At 49.2% G+C, this 23,902-nt stretch overlaps 1 protein-coding gene and 1 pseudogene across 1 annotated transcript in view; both read left to right on the top strand.

Moving 5' to 3' along the window:
* Positions 1-1,474: 1,474 nt before the first annotated feature.
* Positions 1,475-23,902, top strand: part of LOC135899653 (leucine-rich repeat-containing protein 24-like) — a 293,594-nt gene continuing 271,166 nt past the window's right edge. Inside the window, exon 1 of the mRNA XM_065428963.1 lies at positions 1,475-2,379. Coding sequence (XP_065285035.1) covers positions 1,598-2,379 — 782 coding nt within the window. The 5' untranslated portion in view covers positions 1,475-1,597. The remainder of the gene's footprint in view (positions 2,380-23,902) is intronic.
* Positions 18,919-21,080, top strand: LOC135899699 (uncharacterized; annotated as a pseudogene).

The raw sequence follows: 23,902 nt of genomic DNA, 5'->3' as shown, positions 1-23,902 counted from the left end.
CCTTTTTAATAATGTATTTTTTTATAGCAGATAACAAGAGGTCTCATTCCAGTTTTAATCTTTCGCGCCTCTTCATGGATAACGCCACATTTACGTACGAATATACTACAATAACTGAGACTGAACTAAATAATTATCAAGAGAACAGACTAGTGGGCTGGTTGGTACTCCATAACTTGAGACAAAGCGCAAAAAAAGGAAACAAGGGGCCAACAGAAGGGAGCGCTGTGTCTTCGTTCCCTTCTGTCGTCCTCGTTTTTTTTGTGTGCGCTTTGCCTCAAGTTAAATAATTATCCTACACTTCATTAGTGCGCAATCCTGTTGATAAGTGATATTGTGGTTATTCCTTGTTTTGCACTAGCATATTTTAGTGGTTGTTGCTTTTAGCTTTCGCTTTCCGACCCCCTGACACGACAGCTGCTTCATGCGATTTTCTTTTTTGTTTAAATTTTATCGTTGTCTACTACTCGCGATCAATTTTTGACATACACCCGCTAGAATATGCCGGATTTTTCGGCCAGCTGTTCTCGTGAACTACAGAAAAAACTGAAATAATCTGAAAAATAAAAATTAAAAAACGTGCAGACCGGAGGAGTCTGCGCACTCTCTGACCTAACCAACATGTAAATAGCGTATATAAAGCTTTAAATTCGCGCTATTCATTGCGGCTCTGTCCTTCTTACTTGCACTTTCTTGATGCACGCGAACCATCACCGACCGTTCACGGACGTGCATACTTACCTTCGTCACAACAGATGCCCAGTATACTGTGCTATGCAGTGTGGAGAAGGCATTCTTTAGCACTACCAGCGGACCTATCGGCGGCAATGACGCCACGGGCGAATCACGTCAGGAAGCTATTTTTCATCTCCTCGAATTGAGCTAGTCTATGCACTTTGAAGGAATTCCCTTTAGAGATTGGTGCATCTAGACTAACCCGAAAACGAGAACACGAGACCTGGAAGCGCTGCTGCTTTCGACGCATGCGTGGCTGCAAATCGCTTAATCTGGCTTTTCACGGCCACGAAGAAAGGTCGGCGCCCTTCGACGCCATAAGACGAATGCGCGATTGTCTTGTGGCCCGTAATACGGCACTGGAGCGTAGGAGAACGATGCGAGATGAAAACAAAGCGGACGGTGCATGTGCGTGACAACCTCCGGTACGATTGACGATTGACTGAACGCGCAAAATGAGGAGAGGCTGAGTCGCTGCACCGTGCACGGAGATTGTCGCCCCGAGAGGGCGAGAGTGCTCAAAGGGAAGCGAAGAATCGGCAAGTTTCGCCGCCCCCCCCCCCCCCCCCCGAACGATGATAGCTGGAGGCGACTTCCTCGAGAGATTTGGAGACGGCGCAAGGCAAGCATGGGAAGAAGAGGAGGGTCCTTCGTAACCCAACACGGCCGCTGGACGCCATCGGGACGGCCCGGCGGTAATCTGCAGCAGCACTGGCCGCTCCTCTTTCCACCGAAAGTCACACGAGGCGTGCCAAGGAAAGAAGGCGGTGTGTGAGGCCGGCGGCGACAGGCCTAGCGACGCTCCTTTCTCGAGCTGGATGACTCGCAGGCTCCCGGCGGCCTCTTCCACCGCGCCAGCACCATGAAGACTACGAGCGAGCGCCTGCCTCCGTCCACGAGCCGGACACTGTTGGCCGCCGACCAGTACCATCTTCGGCTTGTTCGCCGCGGTCGTCGCCTGGCCGCATATGTGCTTCGGCGGTGTCATCTCCTCGTCACGGCCCTCACCGTATGCGTCCTGGTGATGGCGCCCGCTGTTGAGGGGTCCTGTCCATCGCGGGAGTTCATCTACCCATGCACCTGCACCGAGACCTTCATAGGGAACTACGTCATGTGCACCGTTGTGCGCGATGACCAGCTGAGGCTGCCGTTCCAGTACCTTAGAGATTATAACCTGAGTCGGTTGTTCCTTAGTAACGTTACGTCGAGCCTCAATCCGGACGTGTTCACCGGACTCAAGGTCGGCACCTTTAAGGTGGCCGATTCTAGATTTAAGATGGAGGACACGCGTCAAATGGGAGGTTGGCCTTCGGTTTCGACAGAACGCTGGACGAGGATTCAGAACCTGGAGTTTATGCGCTGTTACGTGGACGCCGGTGCCAACTTCTTCGGTGCGCTGGACCAGCTGGAAACGTTATCGCTGTTGAACAGCACGGTGACCCGCTTCGGCCGCGAGTGGATTGGAGCGCTTGTGAATCTGACCCATTTGATGGTCGATGCTGTGAGTTTCCACAAGCTCGATGACGATGCGCTCGCGGACTTGCCGAACCTGAGCACGCTGGTGTGGTCCGGCAACGGCGCCGTCGTCCTGAAGCGCCAGTTCTTTCCCCTCCGAGCACGTCGCCTGAAGAGCATCGATCTCAGGTGAGCAGGCCTCGCGCTGGCGGCGACGCGCGCTGCGTGCGACGGAGAAAATCATTTCGAACCTAAACCTGCGAAATATTCCCAACTCACCAAAACTTTCTATTTCGGCCTGAACAGTGGATTTTAAGCATATTCATAACGACAGTTTACTGAAACAGTACACAATTTATCGAAATTCCATTTATTTGTTGGTCCAAAGAAAAAAAAGATAAACTTTACGAACGGAGAGGATCACTTGATTGCGAGAATGGCCTCGAGGTCACCCTGTGGACGTAACGTATCTTCTCTCTGTGTAATTACTTTCTTGTTGTTTAGTTGCAAGAATATGAGCTCGTAGCTTGCAGGCCTCGTGATACGTTCGTTACAGATAAGTAAGCAGCGGGCAAAAGTCTCCAGCGGATGCTGCACGCGCCAGCGCACTCTCAGAGCGAGACGACAAGACGGATTTTCTCGCAAAATACTTTTGCCGAACAGTATTTAGTGGCACCGAAAGCACAGCGCCTAAAGAGACAATGCGCGAAGGAGACGGCGCCTTGGACAAGCGGGGACAAAATCGTCATTGGGTGGCCGTTGCGAAAACTGTCTGGCTGCCAAAGTGACATAGCGGGAAATGTGCGTACACAACTCAAGGAATGCGGGGTCTTGCTTCGAAGATTTCTTCGGATGATGAAATTGCTCAACTTCTGTAGAAAGAGCTGTAGGTCGGTGGCCGCATGTCGCAAATGCTTACTAGATGTACCGGTGACAACAGGTTACATAAAGCTGGCACCTGTTGTGGGAATGCGCAAAAGGTTTCTTGAACGGCTTATCATGAGAGGTGGTTGACGGGTGGGAAAGCGTTGTGTAACACGCATTTCACTGACAAAACTGTCTATCTCAAGAGGCCAAGAATATTGCCGGGTGGGGAGGGGGGAGGGGTGCACCTATAAAGGCTAAAAGAGCGTAGCACCAGAAGACGGAAAGAAAGGCCTGTCGTCCATTGTTTCTTTGTTAATTGTGACTTCACAGCCTTGCTAAGCACGTGGAGCAGGTCATATGCCGTCGAGTAAGCACAGACACTCTCAAAGTTGTCTACAGCCTACGTTCTTTCGAAGTGTCGAGCAGTGTCCTGTTTACCTGAAAGTACATGAAAAATTGAAGATTGAAACAGTTTTCGTTCTCGTTAAGCTTATTTCATTATTGGCATAAACTTAGCCTTGAGCAATCGTTGCTATAATTTCTCCTCATTGGCCACAAGTAAGCTGCCAGATACGACTGGAGAGTGCCTATTGTCAATTGACATGAAAAAATACCACAACTGTAGGTTACAGTCCAGGTGCGCAAGCATGGTGCGCCCCAAAATGTTTACAAGAGGCGCATACTTCCGAGCATTCCGTTGCTTGGCCGAAGGCCAATCAACCTGGGGTTTTATCTTGAAGATAAAGTGGAAGGACCTGCGGACATGACGAACTTCCTAATTACCAACAAGAGGGCGTATAGCACACAGGGCGGAACGCATTGTGGGGCACCAGTGTTGGTGCGTAGTTCTTCCGCTTTCGTCACGGATATTTCATTCGAGAAAGTGTGATAACGCTCAAACGAAGCGGCTGATGCCGGGTGCTGTTCATGCCCGGTTCTGACACAGTGCGCCATGCGATAACAGTTTTGCGCTGGCAGATGTCGGGGCGTCGGCGCCTCGCGCGGGGGGCTCTACCGCACGTATCGCGATGCTGTCATTGACTCCATGCGTCGTGTATGAACCATGGGTACCTACGCGAGGCGCCTTAGGATACCTATGGATGCCTGAGATAACAAAATCCTTAGGGAAAACAATGCGATTCACGCATGCTTAGACGTTCCTGTACTATGTACCAGACGCACACTGACACTTTCTGTCGAATGGTGATTGAGCTTTTAAATCAAAGCTTTCTTCGCCAACCGGCCCGCGGTTAGCGCGAGGCATGAGTGTTCGGTTTCTAGCTGAACATGCACGCGAGGTACGGTCCAGGAGCGACAACGTAGTGCCAGCGGGCGCATCTTCTGTGTTCTCAACCAATAACTCACCTCTTAAAACGTGCGCATATTATGTCATACGTATCTCTAAAGCAAACGAACCTCATAATGGCTTAACGAATGATATGGAACGGCTTCTTTGATTTCTACAATTTACTCATTTTTGGGATATCCCTTTCTTGAGCCATTGGGCCCATTTAATTTGGTATCCGTCGCTGAAGGTACGTGCCTATTCTGGGCCAGTGCGGTGAAGGGAGGGGCACAGAAGCTTTGAATGCATGTGTTTCGTGGCTCTCTGTGAAACACTGCAGCTGTCATTTTTGACACGCAGTATACGTCGCCTTCGTCGTGGATGCATTGCTGCATCGACGTCTCGCCCTGCAGCACACCTGCCTGACTTCGTGCTTGCATGTCGGCATCGCTGTTAGACGGTGTAGCACATAAGCAAAAACAATGTGCGATATTACACGTTGGATGTATAGGATAAAAATAGCGTAACTTTATGTGTCGCATTTTATTGTAGGCTGACTTGCACATAACAAATGACACGCAATGAATTACTAGTGACCAAGTGCGCTTTTGCTAGTTTTGTTATTTGACATATACTTAGTCTACTCGGTGCCGCTCACTGTATTTCAGTAACCAATCACATGTAACCAGTTACCTTACTGACGAGACGAGCCGTAACAGGCGGTGCAGCATAGAGAACCTGATTTTCGTGAAACCCTCGGCAGAACGCCAGAGATGGTGCCACGCAGCAGCAGTCTTGCGAATGCGCATGTTCTGGGAGGCCTCAGTATTGGTTTACGTTTCCTCATCTTAACGCTCCACCAGATGTATGTCGACGAAACAAACTGGTGCCTGAATGTCTCGATAGCGACTGCCATTTGGGACGTAAATACGAGGTATTCAAATTCGGACAATGTTTTCTGCCTTTCATCGACGACCGTCGTCTCCGGGATCCCGCAACAAAGAAGCGCTTCGCTCCATCGATGCTGCGTAATCGCACTCTTATGCGCCAATCCCGTATATGTGCTAAAACCCAAGCGCGCATTTCGAGCGAACATGCCCACACTCTTCCTCCTAGAGCGAGTTTTAGTGTCGCTGCTTATGTATTCGCAACAAAAAACGAGGAACGATGACGGACAAACATTTTCAAAGCCAATTGTTAGTGCAGATCAGTAAAATATGAAGGGCCGCAGAGGACGCACTGAATGTACCAGACTAGGTCGTCCTGTTTACTCTATCTACGCAACACTAACGTTCGAAGAAAAGTAACTTAAATGTAATCGATTAAGTTTGCAACAATTTAATTACTTTCGTAGGACAATAAATGGCTGCTGTAATCTATTACTTATCTAAACGTACTATTGTAATTGTAACCGCTTACTTTTTTTTCTTGCCATATGTACGAGTTTAATCATAGGCATCTATTACCCGCTTCACAAAAGCTTCACTTGAAATAATTTCTAAATATGCGCTGGATATGCCTATTTTTGACGTTCCTCCTGCGCACTTTCGTTTGAAATAATCCTTGGTGTGTTTTTTCCTTAAAGTATGCTTCATCTCTGGAATATTCTTCCTCTGCCGGAAGGGAAGTCGGGTGTCATGAAGTGTAGTGTGTCTATGTCGTGGTACGGTGATACTGGAGTCTCCATCTTCAAGTGTGTTTCAGTTGATCAAAACATTATTACATGTATAGAATACGCAGGAGGAGTCTGTGAAGAGTCTTACTGTCCCATGCCACCTACTTCTCGATAGATAGCTAAGCGCCTGGAACTCACGCCCTAAGCAAGCAGCCGGCCAGGAGTACGCTTGAACCTATTTTGCCGGTACAGATACTCGGCGGCATCGCTCGTCTACCTCCCTCAGCAGCGGCGGATCCCCGGATATTTCACTAAAGCTGGGTTGCAAGACACGGTCTGTCGTCTCGCTTCTTTTCTGTTCTCCTGATTGTAACAGGCTCATCTTCTTCGCTCAAAATATCGGAAGGACCTCGAATCCGGAATCAGGATCCTTGATTTAACTTGAGGGAGGGGTGGCCATGTCAACACATGTCTATCGGCAATTTTCACTCAATCCCGGTTTGGGGTCAATTCTCCGCCTGCATATGTAGTGCCCAAATCCAGCACCCAGACATCACTTCCTCGAAGCCACAGAAACAGATCTCGAAGGTCGTGCTTTTCCATGCTGTATGCGCCGGAAGCAATTGCGGAGCGGGAAACTTTTCATAGCTGCCATGTGTTGAACATCGCCTATAGTTGCCAGGGGCCTGCGTCATTGATGTGTGCAAGGGGCGTTTTTCTCAATAGGTGTTGTGCAGTTTGTAGTATCGCTTACAAGTTGCCAAAAAACCGTCAACTTCTCCAAAGAAAAGTACCGCAGATCCAACGAGTTTAAATCTATATAAGCGAAGCACGCAATGCACAAACGCATGCACGGACACTATCACGGGCGCACACAAATGCTTTATAAATAAAATAGAACACATACAAAATTAGCAATTAGGTTTGTATATTCGGACTACAAAAGACAGTCCAGTATCTCAGGTCTGTTGGCAAGGGCAAACCTAAAATTACTCTCGCAGAGAAGAGCAATTTCGCGACTAAAATTCATCTATCAATTATACCATGGTTATTTCCAGGTAGCACGTTCTCACTACCTGCAAGATCCTCCAAAATGCTCAACCAGACTAAATCATTCCAAAACAATCTATCTTCCCTCGAGCCGTCTTAATGTTCACAAGCATTCCCTTTTTCCGTCAGCCATTTCCCAGTGGGACAAGTTAACTAACGATATTGTGTGTTGCAATAAAATCGACTCTTTTATTAACCGCATTCAGTGTACTGACTTGTCACCATGATTTTTTTTTTCATTGCATTTCCGTACCACTCCTGCACGGACCGGGAAGGGCCTGCAGTATATTCAAATAAAAAAGAATATTATGCTGAGCACTTTGTTAAGCAGAGTTGCTGTCTACTACACTCGGTTTCATACATCTGGTGCAACGCTGTTGAGTCTAGAGGTACATTTGCAGTGGCTGCATTCGCACTTAGAAATAGTTCAGTGTATTTTCACAAAATAGTGTGAAAAATTATCTTTGTATTAGCTCCGTTCTGAATGAAAAAAAAGAATGTGCCCTTAAAAAGGAACAATCCATGTCGCGCCAGCCTCACGTGCATGCTCGCGCGAGCAAACGCCGCTGGCGCGCAGCGAAGCGTAAGCGGAACGCGCGGAGGGATAGACTTCGCCGACCGTACTTCTTGCGTAGCTTCCACAGTGTTGCATCTGACGTATGAAACGGAGCGTAGCGAGTACGACGGGCGCCTTGAACGCACCACGGTTTCTGAGGCAGTACGAGCATACATACGTAGCGCAGTTCGATTCCACTATATCCCCAAGAAGCAGTTACTTCCTCATCACCGTGCAGGCTAAGATGAGCGAAGGCGAGCTTTCTGGTCCTTTATATTATTTCCCCCGCACGACTGCCACCGGCGCGGCCGCGGATGTATGCACGGATGGATGGGTGGATGGATGGATGCTATGAGCGTCCTCTTTGGAACGAGCCGTTAGGCTGCACCACAAAGCTCTTGTTATGCTTTGGCTAATTTCTGCTGGTCTTAAGAGAGAGAACAACTTTAGTAAATATGCCTGCAGAGTCGGTTAGACTCCCTCCACGCAGGGAGGACAAGCTTTTACCGCGACGCGGCCACTACGTCAGTCTCGTGCATTGTGCTCCTCGAGGTCTTGGTTCCTCGCTACTTCCGCGGATCCGAGAGGGCCGCCACCCCCTTCCTTGGGAGTACTGCCCCTCTTCTCCTCGGTTTCGCGAGGTCGCTGCCTCTCTAGAGCTGCCGAGACCTGCTGGACGGCCTTGAGTTGTGTATCTTGGTCATAGGTCCTCGTTGCAGCCTCTAGCTGCGGCGGGATCGTCGTCTTCTCGCTGGGTTCTCGTGGATTTATACTACAGTCCCGAAGGATGTGAGCCGCGGTGGCTCTCTCCTTAGCGCAAAGTCTACACACGTCACTCGCCACTCGCGCACACGCTCGCACACACGTGCTTAGCTAGCACCGCGGTGAGCAGGGACCCCGTCTGTAATTGCCTGAGTAATTGTCTGTAATTGCTGATCTTAAAAAAAAAACACGAAGCCTTCCCACCACCAACCTTTCTGAACCCTTACAGGGAATTTTGCTTTTGTACGCCTCCGTGGTTTGTCGTCTCTCTACTTTTCTTCCACCAAACTTCCTATCGCCCTTTACTAAGCTCCATTGCGGACATGTTTACCATCCCCCTGCCCTCGCTGAACCCGAGGCCTTGAGGAGGCCTGAGGGGCCTAAATAGACCGTTGGGCAGACGTCTTCCCATTCTAATAAAACATGCTCCGTCCTTTCCCCAGCTTTATCGCAGCAAGCACATGCTTCTTCTTCTTTTTTATATCTCACTTTATAAGTGCGTGTTCTAAGGCATCCTGATCTCGCTTCGAAAAGGGCTTGGTTTTAGGTTATAATAAATTCCTGTTATCATAAATTGTTTCTTTCCTAATTTCGTCTGTTTCCTCTTAAGTCGTCGCTCATTGCAGCCTTCTTTTCCACTGCCGCCACCCGTGAGATTATCTCAGCCTCTCTTACTTTGCGTTTGACGTTCTCTGTTGCCGTGTTTTTGACCATGATGGTCGCACTCTTGCTGGCAAGCTTCCTAGTTATTTTCCTTCACTGTGAATCAATGTTCTCAAATATCTGAATACTGTACCAGCCCGTTTACTTTCTTCCACATTAATCATTGGTTTTTCAAAATCAATTTTACTCTGAGCTTCCCTCACTTCAAAATTTGTCCTGCCCATTACACCCTGGACAGCTTCTTTTGAAGACTTCCCCTCAGTGCCCACTGCGAGGCGTCCCAATGAACTTTGGTTACGATCGAGTCCTGATTGTGCCCCTGACTTCACGCAAACAACCGCATTTTCAAATGTAAGTCATCGAACCATTCATTCCACATTTCCACATATCACATAGCACCGCGTACGTACTGTATCCTCACAGCGGTCTGTGTTTTAATATGGCGGCATTTCTCTTACCTTTCACTGATATTGTTTTTTCATGTGTTTCCATATACCCATTCCCTTCGTTTATCCGTATACCAAGGTATTTCTATTTTTTGACCCGAGGTATTTCCTGGCCCTGTATTGACGCTGTCTGATCACTGTTTTCATTGAATACCATAACACCTGATTTTTAAAGCTAAATTTCGGACCGAATTTATCGCTTTCCTGCCTACAGAGATTCGCCAGACATTGCATATCACTTTGCTTCTTAGCTAGCAGCACAGTGCCATCCGCATAAAACAAAACTAGAAGCTGCTGCTCTACTACTGTACCCGCCTGTTTGTACGAGAGATTAAACCCGATGTTATTTCGCTCTGGCACCCTCTCCATCCTCACCATGTACATCATAAAGAGCAGTGGAGATAAAGGGCACCGCTGCCTCAGTCCCTTGTTAATATCACCTTTATTCGCACTCCTCATCCCTTCCCATTCATCGCAAACGGTATTTTCTGGGTAACGCTCTCTCAAAAGGTGTAGACAATCGTCGTCGATGCATTCCCCTTCCAGAATATCCCGCAAAATGTTGCAGTCTACGTCGTCATACGCTCCTGTAATGTCTAAAAGGGCCACATACAACGGTTTCCTTTCTACTCTTGATATTTAAATACACTGAGCATGAACTAATAAGTTGTCATCCCGACCTCTACCGGTTCTGAACCCATTCTTAAGTTCTCGCAATGTGCCTTTATGCTCTCCCATGCTTGCACCTACAATTTAATCACCTGCATTGCTAACCTGTATATTACCGATGTAATGGTCAACGGTGTATACGAGTGAATTCTATCTTTCTCTCCCTTATCTTTATCAATTGAGTTCATTCTACTTTGTCGCCAACTGTCTGGTATTCGTCTATATTTTAGAGTTTTTTTTTTCTGCTGCTTTCAACGGAGCTTCCTTACTTTTTGGTCCTAGTTCGTTAATCAGCCTAACGAGAACCCCGTCTAGCCCTGTAGCTGTGCGCTGAGGAATTTTAGGCTTTCTCTTCGGCACTCACCTCCTCGGATACTGAAGCGCACTCAATAGTTTTGTTCAGGGGGTTTAGGGATGAACGTTACAAATGGCGTCCCATGTGGAACGAGGTGGTGGGTTGCGCCACGAAGATCTCGTTATTTTTTTGGCGCTCGGCTCTGGATACGCGGAGGTGAGCGCCATCTGGTGGTGCTGCAGGGAACCCAGCGCTGCGCACGTCGCGCTTCCTCGGCTGTGATTGGTGGGCCTATTCTACACGGGCACAGCCAGGCTACAACACCTAGGTCACAAAACCCGGTGAGGTTTTAAAAGTCCTGAAGAGTTGGTTGAGGCATGTCACTTTGCAAGACTGCGTGTGATCGTTGCGTTAAACGAATTAACTTTACATATTCCTTAATATGACCGCCACTAAGGGTTTTTCCGTTATCGCTTATATTATTCTGGAAAAAAGGATTGCTTTGTGAGCTTTTCTGGCTTAGGCTTGCTCAAAGGGACAATCAGGTAAGTATTTCGCCCTTTTTAAAATGTGCCGAGGGAAGGTACGCATAACAACTGATGCATCGCTCGCGTTCTCTGTGAGCTATGGATAGGGACGAGCCTTAATTACGTGGCGTAAACGTAGATAGTGAGGTTAGCAGCGCTTACATGAACTCGATAAATTCGGACAGAGACGGCTGTTCGTGCCCAAATCTGGTCATCCGATTCATGTACGCGCTGGCGGGTTGGGCTGAACGAGCGTCGAGGCAAGATCTGTGAAACTGCCTGCGGAAGGCTGGCTGATTCGCACAACAAACTTGTAAACGCGGTCGAGACGAACAGGGTCAGCTCCAACACTTGTGGCTATACACGCGCCGACTTCACTCAAAGGAAGTTCCCAGAAACTAAGCTCAATAAACCTTGCTTTAGGCTAGCTGATTAAGAATGCTTACGAAAAAGATATTAAGCAGCGCAGATGAAGGTGAGAAGGAAGAGATATTGACAAGTGAGCAGTACGCCAATATCTTTGTTTGGTAGCGAAATGAGGTTCTGGCGTGTCATGTTGAAGCCACACGATCATTTTGTACATATTTCATCGTTTCTTAAGCAAAACTTTCTTTGCCTACCACCCCATGATTTTACTTGGGTAGGTCGGTGGTCTGTCGGTCACTGGTCGGGTTCCCGCCGAGTAAGATTCAATATTACTCTTGAAGATAACAGTTAAGCGCGTCTGGCGGCAGGATTCGAACCTGGATCCGTAAGCGTAGTAGACCTAGCTTTTGTGTGACAACTTTACTGGATATTCACACCTGTACTTGTTTATCTTTATCGGGGACCACATTTCACCGCCTAACAAATGTTATCGCACAGCGCAGGACGCGCCTGCATGTATCGGAAGTATCTCGAAAGTAATCGATGATTCTATCCACTGTCTGTTGTCACCGAACCTTGAGTAATCGGATTTCATCGCGCGACGCGAATGGCATAGAACTTTCCTGAAGACACGCGGGTCTCAGCGATTACTGTGGAACCTTCGATGACTGATGTATAAAAGCCGACGCGCTTGACCCGCTGATCAGATTTTCGACGATCGCCGAGCGTGTTCGCCGCTATCGGTGTTCTTTAATGCTATCTTCGGCTGGTCGTTTCTGAGCGCTCTGGAGCGCTCTCGTGAGCGGCGTTGTCTTCGGCTGGTTGAAAGAGGGTGCGCGCCCTGCGTTCGGCTGGTTCTTCTCGATTGCTCTCCTCCATCTTGGAGCGCTCTGGGGCGCTCCGAGCCCTGTCGTCGGAGCAGTCATCGAGATTGAAACGTCATCGCAGCGCCGCGTCGCTGCTGTTGGCGACGGCCCACCGTAACCTTGGCAACCTAGGCCACTGCATGCTGGCGCCTCGACGAACGCTCTTCCCGCCGGCACGTCTGCCGGTTTTTCTGGCAGTGCCGGGAGCTTTGGATAGGCGAATCATTGGACGTTGGCAGTAGTCACGTGGTTTCGCATCGGCAATTTCATCCTCCGAGAGCGAGTCGCACGTTCGGCTTGCGCGCTTGTCCTCTAACTTTGAGCTCGGGAAACGCCCGATCTACCCGACTCTGCTTCGGGGCATACAGGCGACCAGTCGAAGATACCATAAGTGTATCCTGTTTTTGAGGGCACAGGTTCGCCCGATAAAAAGCTAGTTTCGTCATTCCCAGTTTTGCTGCTTTCTTTAGCGTCACCACTACGTGACCATATCCTGCAAGTTGATGGCCTGGGTCTAGGCCGCGTCAGGGTCAGCAAAGAAGCCCTCGGTAACTTAACGGGCTTGCTGGATGGCCCGGATTTTACGCCAGTATCTTTGTGTTACATGGTATTTATCGCAATATGTATAAAAACCGTATACTTCTGTTGCGCCAAAATCAACTGGCTCTTTGCGGTCGTCCCCCCACATATGCGAGACCCATACAAATAGACACACGGCCAACGGTTATAGGCCTATAGCTCTGACAAGTTGTATATGCAAATTATTTGAGAAAATGATTAACCGTCGCCTCATCCATTTTCTTGAAAGCAACAAGATGCTCGATCCCTTACAGTGCGGTTTTAGAGAGGGTAGATCCACACCAGATCACCTTATCCGCATCGAGACAAATATCCGTGATGCCTTTGTCCACAAACAGTTTTCCTGTCCGTATTTTAGATATGGAGAAGGCATACGACACAACCTGGCGCTTTGGAATCCTCTGTGATCTGTCTGAAATGGGAGTTCGAGGCAACTTCCTACACGTCATTCAGAGTTACCCCTCCAATCGCACGTTCCGTGGTAGAGTTGGTAACGTTCTGTCTCGTCCATTTACGCAAGAGGCTGGTCTTCCACAAGGAGGTATGCTGAGCTGCACTCTTTTTATTGTCAAAATGAACTTAATCCAGACTGCCATACCACGTAGTATGTTTTATTCTGTATATGTAGATGACATCCAGATAGGTTTTAAATCATGTAATCTAAGTATCTGGGAACGACATGTACAGCTTTGCATAAATAAATTGTCTAAGTGGGCGGACGAAACTGGTTTTAAGCTAAATCCGAAAAAAAGTACGTGCGTCCTGTTCTGTAATAAGAGAGGTATACTGGCGGACCTCGTAATCAATCTCAACGGAGAACGGTTATCTGTGAGCTGTGAACACAAATTCTTAGAGATTCTTCTAGACAGTAGGCTAACTTTTGTGCCACACTTAAAGTATCTTAAGGCAAAGTGCCTCAAGACTATGAATCTGCTGAAGCTGTTGTCACGCACAGCTTGGGGAAGCGACAGGAGATGCCTAATAAACTTGTGCAAACGTCTAATATTAACACGCCTTGACTATGGGGCCATAGTCTATAATTCTGCTGGACCTACTACTATAAAAATGCTAGATCCTGTCCACTACTTAGGCATGCGCCTTCCAACAGGCGCCTTTAGAACTAGTCCTGTGCAAAGCCTTTACGTCGAATCTAATGAAAGGTCCCTATGCTACCAAAGGACATATTTAAGTCTTTCGTATGCCTTGAAGGTAAAATCAGCTGTGGATAATCCATGTCATTCAATTATTCACGACTCCTCCACGGCCAGGCTGTTCCGTAACCGCCCAGGTATCCGGCCTCCTCTGTCCCTCCGGTTGGAAGCACTCTCAGAAAAAACAAGGGTCTCTCTTTTAGAGAATCTCTTAATGGCCCCCTCTTGGCTTCCACCGCCTTGGGAGTGGCAAACTATCCAATGGGACATCTCTTTCTTAGAATTATCGAAACAAGCACCTGAGGCTCACATACAATCACATTTTATTGAAATTAAAGAGAAGTATTCCTGTGACGAATATTACACAGATGCTTCGAAGTCTCGTGCTGGTGTTGCTTACGCAGCTCTCGGACCCTCATTTTCAACATCTGGGCCACTAAACCCACACACCAGTATCTTTACGGCAGAAGCATACGGTATACTTTCGGCTATTAAACACTTAAGGCGCAGAAATGTCGCTAAGGCTGTTGTCTTTACAGACTCAATAAGTGTCGTGAGAGCCCTGATTAGCTTACGGGAAGCATAAGAATCCAGTTTTGAATGAGCTGTATAGCTTGTTGTGCTCCGCATATATGTGCAACCAAGCGATTATACCATGCTGGGTACCTGGCCATAAAGGTATAAAAGGCAACTTTGCTGCTGACGAAAACGCTACGTCAGTGAGTTTTAGCAACACAGATGGAAATATCCCCATTCTTGCCACAGACCTAAAGCCCTTTCTGCACCGTAAATTGAGGAATCATTGGCAAGCAGAGTGGGATACAGAAGCATTGAATAAGTTACACATCATAAAACCAAAACTGCGGAGTTGGGTAAGTGAGAAAACAGTACGGTACAAAGAAGTACTTTTTTGCCGATTAAGAATAGGACACACTTACAGTACTCATTCCTACCTCTTGAATAGCGGAGATTCTCCTACTTGTAGGAGGCGCTGCGATAGTTTCACAGTGCTCCATGTTCTTATCCAGTGCCCTGCAATAGAAACAGAGAGGAAAAATTATTTCCCTTCTGCATATCGGGAAAATATACCACTTCACCCGGCTTTTTTTCGTAGTGATGAACCGCTTTTTTAACTGCAAATAGTCTTAGATTTCTTAGCCGAAATTGACATTCTGAAAATAATTTGGCCAGGAAATTTTAACACGTGATTACCAGCCTTTGTATTGGAGGGCCGTCTTGATGCTCTAGTGTGACTGTTGTTTCGTTTTCGTATGTTTATTTATCAAAACACAACTGCCATCGTCCACGTCCATAACTAATCAGTGTCATTATTTTAATAGCTACATATTTTACGTCATTTACGGCGAAAGTTTTCAGGGCCCTTATAAAGCCATGTCACACCTACCATAATAAATTCACTGTCCACGCCATTCAGAATAAATCCTTTAAATTACCATTTCTCATGGCACTCTTTGGCCATAAGTGGCCCTTGCGCCATTCAAAACCACATATCATCATCATCAAATGGAGACACGGGAGATGTCCCACATAATATATGGGAGCATACAGGGTTTCACTTTGTTACGGGAATACTGGATGCGGGGTTGTTTTCGATAGGGCGGCTCTGGCTTTGTGCGAACACCCGTGTGCGCCGACCGCGTGGTATGTCACAACCGAGTACGACCTGCTCGCGACTGAATGAAGGCGTAAGCGGACACCGTGCGCGTACGCACGGCCTGCCAAAGATTGCAAACGTGCACCGTGGCCGTAAAGTGAGGAGCCAGGGGCGGCGATAAAGGGCGCGCCGCTTCCGCCCAGGCAGCTCGCGTAGGCAACCCTTCGATACGACGGTGTCCCCACGGTGACACGCCTCGAAAGTGCGCGCCACTGGGGGGGGGGGGCACGGCCGAGCTGGAGGCGCAGTGAGCGCGTTGTCGGCACCACTGCATTTCCTTAAAGGGACAAGGGGTGCGCAAATTAAATTATGAGGTTTTACGTGCCAAAACCACTTTCTGATTTTGAGGCACGCCGTAGTGGGGGACTCCGGAAATTTCGACCACCTGGGGATCTTTAACGTGCACCTATATCTAAGTACACGGGTGTTTTCGCATTTCGCCCCCATTGAAATGCGGCCGCCGTGGCCGTGATTCGATCTGGCGACCTCGTGCTCAACAGCCTTACACCATAGCCACTGAGCTACCACGGCGGGTAGGAAGTGCGCATACAACGCATTCGAGAGAAAAGAAGCCGCGTCACCTCAGTTTCAAAGCGAGAAAAAGTTGTTGCACATTAAAGCAAGTTTGACAAGCTAGCTCGTGACGGCAGCCACTTGATTTGGAAGGGCATTCCAGTCTCTAGAAGCTCAGCAAGGAAATGGTAATGATTAATAAATAATAAAGAATGAAAACGACGCTCAAAATTTTTTTGTGTCCGAGAGGGGTTGTGCTATTGAAAGAGGATAACCAAAGCGTTACGATCCGTGTGATGGAGGGACATTAGATGGTGGGTTATTAAGCGTCGAACAGAATAACCTGTGAAAGAGGGAGAGGGTGGTGATGCGGCGGCGACAAAATGACGCCATTTGACTCGCTTATTTATTTGTAAGGGTGCTTCATATATTCCATAGGTAACACTATGGGTCAAATCGGTGATGGGAACCCATTTCCTCTTTGTATCCCCATTAGCGTGCACCCATGCACGATACGAGAGCGCGTCGTTGCATCCCCCCCCCCCCACCGGGATGCGGTGCGACTGAACCAGTGGTGGCATCGAGCTCAGCAGCGCGACGCCACGGATATCCTGCGCGTTCTTACGTTGATTATTAATTTGTATTTAACGCTAATGAAAAAATAATTTAATGAGGTAAGCCAATTAGAAAGATTTTACCCTGCAGTCCGACCACGCTATGTATGAAAGAAACCAAATGATGCAAATATTTGCAAGTCCCCTTAAAACTTCCACAGAGACTGCTGAATTTAAGATCTCTTACTAGCAAAGCAAACATTTCCCTTAAATAGATGCAGCGTAGCTTTTACGGCTAGAATGAACAAATACTGACAATTTTGCACCCAGTAGATCGAGATCTGGCGGTGCGCGACGCTGCTTGAAACTCGTCCGAGTCGGCACTTCAAAACTGGCCGAAACCCCGCCGCGCCTAAACCGCTTAAGTTGCGAAAGAAAGAAATAAAGCACATTATCGGAGAGCGTAAGCCGGGGTCAAGGGATCATCGAGAAGCCAAAAAGTTGGCATTACACGAAGGAGAGTTCATTATTCGATGAAATTATTATTATTATTATTATTATTATTATTATTATTATTATTATTATTATTATTATTATTATTATTATTATTATTATTATTATTATTATTATTATTATTATTATTATTATTATACAAGGTATGGAAGCACAGATCATCGCCAAACTCAAGCAATCATGGACGGTACAGCACGTACAGCAGCATCCACCGCCAGTGAGAGACCTCTTGGTCTGGCACTGGAACTGCAACGGCTTTACCGGCAAGAGAGCGGTGCTGCAGCAACACTTGCAGCAACTAACAAGGAAACCGGACGTTATAATGATTCAAGAAACACACAGCGAAGAGACGCCGAGATTACCTGGCTACCGGTCGCACGACAGCCCGCCGAGCAAAAGGGACACATCCAAGGGCAAGGGCAGAGGGGTCTGCACCTTCGTTAGGAAAGGGATCACCTTCATGGAACACGAAATGATCGGCAGAAGCGCCATCGAACACTGCACGGTGGAAGTAATCACGGGAAAGAGGAGGAAGGAGAGCACTTTCCTGGTGAACGTCTACAGCAATCCGTCCCACGGACAACAGAAATTCAAGGCATTCTTCCACAAAGCGAGTTCAGTCGCGGGGAGCAATACGCTCGTAGTGTGCGGAGACTTTAACGCTCCCAACCAAGACTGGGGCTACCACATAACGACGGTCAAGCGGAGAGAACTGATGCATGACGCCACCGACGTGGGACTGAACCTAATCACGGATCCGGCCTTTCCCACCAGAATAGGCACATCGGTTACGAGAGACACCACTCCGGACCTTACCTTCGTCAAAACCGACGGAGGATCGAGAGAAGCAAAATGGAGAAACACGGGCCAAGAGCTGGGCAGCGATCATTACATCGTGGAGGTCGTCGTACCGCTCGAAAGCCAAGGTGACAGCTGCATAAGGAAGCATCGCATTACGGACTGGGACGCCTTTCGAAAGGCGCTACCCGCGGTGCAACTGGACATTACGGACATCGAACAATGGGTGGCCAACGTCGTTGAGACGATGGAAGGAGCCACCAAGAGCTGGAGACGGACGAACGGATAGACAAGATGGGCAGTCGGCTGGCCCACCTGATAGATGCCAAGCAGTCCATAAAGGCGAGGTGGCAGAAGCGACGAACCAACCGAAGTCTAAGGAAGAAGATCGCCGAGCTCAACAGGCAGATCGAGGTCCACTGCAGGGTGCTATGCAACCAACAGTGGAACGAGGCCTGCAACGCAGCCGACGGACAGATGCACAAGAGCAAGACGTGGAACATGCTGCGGCACCCCCTCGACGAAACCAAGACCAAGGGCCACCAACACAACAATCTGGCCAGAATCCTACACAAGGCAATCTATGAACACGGGGAGGACGAGGTCAAGGGGCGCTTGGACGCCAAGTACCTACTGACCACCCCCACGGAAAGACACCTGGATTACCAAGGCAACGAGAACGAGAAGCTAGACCGAGACATCCAGACATGGGAAGTCAGAGTTGCCCTGCAGGATCTCAATGGCAGGTCCGCCGTGGGTCCCGATCGAGTGACCAACAGAGCGCTCAAGAACCTCAATGAAGCGGCCATCGAAATGCTCACGAATTTCTACAAGTGCTGGCAATAAGGAAGGCTGCCCAAGCAATGGAAAGCAGCCAAGACGATCCTCATCCCCAAGCCTGGCAAGCCGCCGAACGTAGAGAACTTCAGGCCGATCTCGCTCACTTCGTGCGTGGGAAAGGTCCTCGACCACGTTCTAATGAACAGGTGGCAGCGTTACCTGGAAGAATCGGAGCTTTACCCGAATTCCATCATCGGGTTTCGGAAGAAGCTCGGGACGCAGGACGCCATGATCTTACTGAAGAACGAGATCATCGATGATACGACGGGCACCAAGGACAACAGAGCGATACTCGGGCTGGACTTGCAGAGCGCCTTCGATAATGTGAGGCACTCGGCTATCCTGGCCCAAGTATCCTGACTAAACATGGGCAGAAGGACATACCAGTACATCAAAGACTTCCTGACGGAACGGACCACCGAAATCTGCGCGGGAGACCTGCAGCTCGTAGAGAAGAAGCTGGGCAGCGTCGGAACTCCACAGGGCTTGGTGATCTCCCCGCTTCTCTTCAACCTCGTGATGATCGGGGTGGCCAACCAGCTAGAAAGAGTAGCAGGAGTCCGGCACACCATCTACACCGACGACGTTACGCTATGTGTATTGGGAGGAAGCGACGGACACATCGAGACAACGCTGCAAGAATCGGTCAGTGCCATCGAGAGCAGCTGGGCGGGTCTGGACTCGTTCGCTCTCCGGCCAAGTGAGAACAGGTGGTGATTCCACCGACAGGAGTGGGCAGCAAAAGAAAGAAGATGGAAGTCAAGTACGAGCGGCCCAACATCACGGTCAAGACAGCGGGAGGACATGTAATACCGGAGGTCGAGAAGATTCGAGTGCTCGGGCTGCTCATCCAGCGAAACCGAGTCAACGGTGAAACGGTCAACAAGCTCGCGGGCAAAGCGGCTGCGGCAATGAGACTCATCAAAACGGTGTCCAACAGAAAAGCGAGGATGAAGAAGGAGAGCCTGACTAGGCTCGTTCAGTCCTACGCAGTCAGCCACATAACGTACGTGGCCGCCTTCCACAACTGGAGGCCGAGCGCACGTAACAAGATAGACGCCACCATACGCAAGGCGTATAAGGCGGCACTCGGCCTCCTCGGGAGCACGAGCACCGAAAAATTCATGGCGGTGGGAGTCCACAACACGCTGGACGAAATAGCCGAAGCACAGAGAACGGCGCAACTCGAGCGTCTCTCTGAAACGAGAACCGGAAGAAAAATACTGCGGGACCTTGGCCTCGAGCCGAGGGAAGGCGAGCAGCAGGAAGACGTACCTATACCGGATAGCATAGAAAGCTCAATAGAAAGCTCAGGGTCTGCTCGATCCCGAGGAACGTGAACCCCGAGCACAACAAGGAGCGGAGGTTGGCGAGGGCCAGGGCTCTCGTGGACCTCCACGCCAGAGAAGAAGGCGCCATCTAGGTGGACGCGGCGGAGTATCGAGGGAGCAGCGACGCATACGCGGTGGTGGCTGTCGGGGCATCGACGGGTGCAACGAAGACCGCGGCGAGCGTCCGGACTCGAGAGGCGCACCGGGCGGAGGAGGTGGCCATCGCCTTGGCCCTCTCCGACCCCGGATGCACTACAGTGTTGTGTGACTCTAGAACGGCAGTGAAGAACTACGCCAAGGCTAGGGTATGTAGTGAGGCTGCGCATATACTGCGCAAGGCCGAAGACATCGGACGCAAAAGCGCTGTGGTGATCAAGTGGTTTCCGGCCCACGTAGGCAGTGACGTGTCGGAACGCCGGAACGTGAACCACAACGAGACGGCCAACTCGGCCGCGCGAGGACTAACCAACCGCTCAGCTGCAAGCACGGCCGACTCGGAGTGTTGATCGCGGTGCAGTGCCAAGGAGAAGATGACCACCTTCAACGAAATATTGAAGTGGTACAGACTTAACAGACAGACTATGCCGCCACCTCACGCGGGGCTTACCCGGTAGGAGGCAGTGTTATACAGGCAATTACAGACGGGATCCCTGCTCACCCCGGTGCTAGCTAAGCACGTGCGTCCGAGCGTGTACGCGAGTGACGTGTGTAGACTTTGCGCTAAGGAGAGAGCCACCGCGGCTCACATCCTTTGGGACTGTAGTATAAATCCACGAGAACCCTGCGAGAAGACGACGATCCCGCCGCAGCTAGAGGCTGCAACGAGGACCTATGACCAAGATACACAACTCAAGGCCGTCCAGCAGGTCTCGGCAGCTCTAGAGAGGCAGCGACCTCGCGAAACTGAGGAGAAGAGGGGCAGTACTCCCAAGGAAGGGGGTGGCGGCCCTCTCGGATCCGCGGAAGTAGCGAGGAACCAAGACCTCGAGGAGCACAATACACGAGACTGACGTAGTGGCCGCGTCGCGGTAAAAGCTTTTCCTCCCTGCGTGGAGGGAGTCTAACCGACTCTGCAGGCATTTTTACTAAATTTGTTCTCTATCTCTCTCTCTTCTTAGATATGGAAATTACTAAACAGAAAATGAGACATACACCAAATCGTAGCAATTGCTGCAAAGGAAACTCATGCGGGCTCCTCGAAAGAAAAGCCTCGCAGCTGCAGAAAAATTCGTTCTGGTCCGGGACACGGACCCGGGACCATCGCCTTTTTGGCATAGCCTCTACCATCTGAGCTAACCAGGCGGCTAGCAGATGGAAGGGCGAACTGCAATTTGTCAACAACTCAAAGGCAAGAGTTTTACGTAATAGTTCTGCGTAATAGATATAGAAACATACAAACACACAAGGGAAGCAGAGAGGGAGCAAGCTGGCAACTGCCACCGAGAAGGGCACAACGCCTGCCTATATTTCGGTAGGAGGGTATGAAAAGAGGAAAAGAAGAGAAGAAGATAGGAAAGAAGAATGCCGAGAAAACAACAAGATGGCTAGTGAGCTCGTGCAAGAGAAAATTAAATGCCCAAGTGATCGTTGGGTGCGTAACGTTCTCGAAAGAGGCTAAGGCGCATTAAACGATTCTGTAAGCGTGTAAGAACACTCGGAGCTCCCACTAATAATTCGGAAATGGCTACAAGGGATGAAGGCTGTACCACCTTCGAAGGAGACGATGCGCTGCGATAAAACGTAGACATTATTAAGGATAACTTCGGCTCAAAAGAAAGCGTAGATCAGACTCACACAGATCAAGCAACAACCGAGAAGCCTGAGAAATCAAGATTTAGCACATAAACATTTTGCTGGAAAGAAAGCAGAAGAAAATGTCGTTAATAACACTGCCGCAGTACCTGAATTCCCAATACAGTTAATTAAAAACCTCTATCCAAAAAGCAAGACACGGCTGACTTATGCCATGGAGCAAGTGATTTAAACAAAGAAAATGAAACAAGATGAACTTGATCTACAAAGGCAAAGGCGGCAAGGATAAGAGGAGCTCCTACAGACGAGTTACGGTATTGTCGGTGATATACAGAATGACTGGCAAGCCGTAATATTGGAACTGTCGAAATGGATGGGGAAAAAGTGATGCACTTAGGGAACCACATAATGGTTTCAGAAGAGTCAGCGGTGTGAAGACGACGACGACGCTTAGAGGCTGGCCCTGGCTGTTGCCTCTTGGCCAAGTGCAGCGTTTTCACTTGTAAATGTACTCGTATATAGCTTCCCGCTCCCCTAATTACCCTCCCACACGAAGTGCCGCTAGCTAGACTCCGAACCTCCCAATACGCCTGCAAAATGTAAATAGCTTTTCGTTTCTGTCCTACTACACCTATTAGCAATGCTTGTTTTGAAACTGTATTCCGCGCAGTAAGTCTTTGTCCATGGTGAGCTGCGCGCTACCTGAAAAAAAGAAAAATTGGAATCTTTCCCATTCCACGTGACCGCACAGACCAATCACGCAAGTCTAATGGTGGGAAAGCGTGAGGATGGGCAGGACGGCGGCTGAAACAACGGCGCTACCCGAATCCACGGTGCCTGAATATTATCTACGGACGTCACTCGGGTGCACACAACACGCCTTGGTCTAAGGGGCGAGACCTATGTCAATGCGCTATATGCTGAGATGTCTGGCCTACGCCGCGATACACGAGAAACACGGAACACTGTATATAGACCTTCAGTGCGACTGCTTGAGCGCGCACGATTGCGACGAAGACGGTTTAGCGCTCGATGGGACAAGGCAGTCGTCTCGTTGACGGAGACACGGCAGCAAATAATGTTCTTTCGGTGGTGCCTTTGCATACAGGCTTACCCTGTGCATACGAAGTGCGCAGTCCCGCTTTTTGTGACGACCAATATCGGCCGCAAGGGTAAACCATCGCTATTACGAAAATTGATACAAAGAGCTAAGTGCGGCTTATTCTTCAACTTCGTCAGAGAGGGTTCTTGTATTGTTATTCTGAATAATGTAGTAATGTGACTGTCTCCTGTGAGCTAATTCTGTGCACGAAGAAGCATCTGTCAGCAGCCCTTGAATCTTTATCGTAAGCGTTGTCACGGTCGGCTTATTGAGGCCGTTATGCATTCTGATGCATACGACTTGCCGATGTATTGTTCGCCAGCGACAAGTTTTTTTTTTTTTCATCAGGCCGGAACAAACAGCTGGTGTGGCAAAATTTTGTTCAAGCTGCCTCTTGAAAGCTGTACACCAAGGAGCAGGTCATCGCCACGCCCATGAGGAAGAATGACACGCGACTGAGCTTAAGGAGATCGTCGCATCGGCTGGCAGAACTCAAATTGGATCCTATTTTTGGCTGTAGTTGATGATTACTATATATTTGACTGTTCGCGTCGTTTCGTGCCACTTGTTCCCCTTCGCCATGTCTCACTCTGTCGCGGTCATCTGGTCTTCTACGTATTCACGGCGAAGTCCTGCGAACAGATGGGGGTCCTGCTGGTCACCGCTAACCATTTAAGAGGCGGCAGCTCGCGGTGCCGGGATCCTAACGGAAAAAACACCAGCTTGCTCGTCCTGCGGCGCGTTGAAAAACAGTGAGCGCCAGCGGTGAACTGAGCAAAGTTCCAAAGAGCAAACCGGGTAGGCAGACGATTCAGGATTGAGGCACCCCTCCACCACCTGGGACGTAGCAGTTACGCCGACCTTTCCTTGAGCCCGAGAGAGAAGGTGAAGGCCCCAGGCGTAACCAAGGATAAAATGACAGATGAGCAAGATGGGC

Source organism: Dermacentor albipictus, unplaced genomic scaffold, assembly GCF_038994185.2.
Source record: "Dermacentor albipictus isolate Rhodes 1998 colony unplaced genomic scaffold, USDA_Dalb.pri_finalv2 scaffold_16, whole genome shotgun sequence".
NCBI lineage: Eukaryota > Metazoa > Arthropoda > Arachnida > Ixodida > Ixodidae > Dermacentor > Dermacentor albipictus.
The sequence above is the reverse complement of the archived record's forward strand: the minus strand, read 5'-3'. Positions and strand labels throughout refer to the sequence as shown.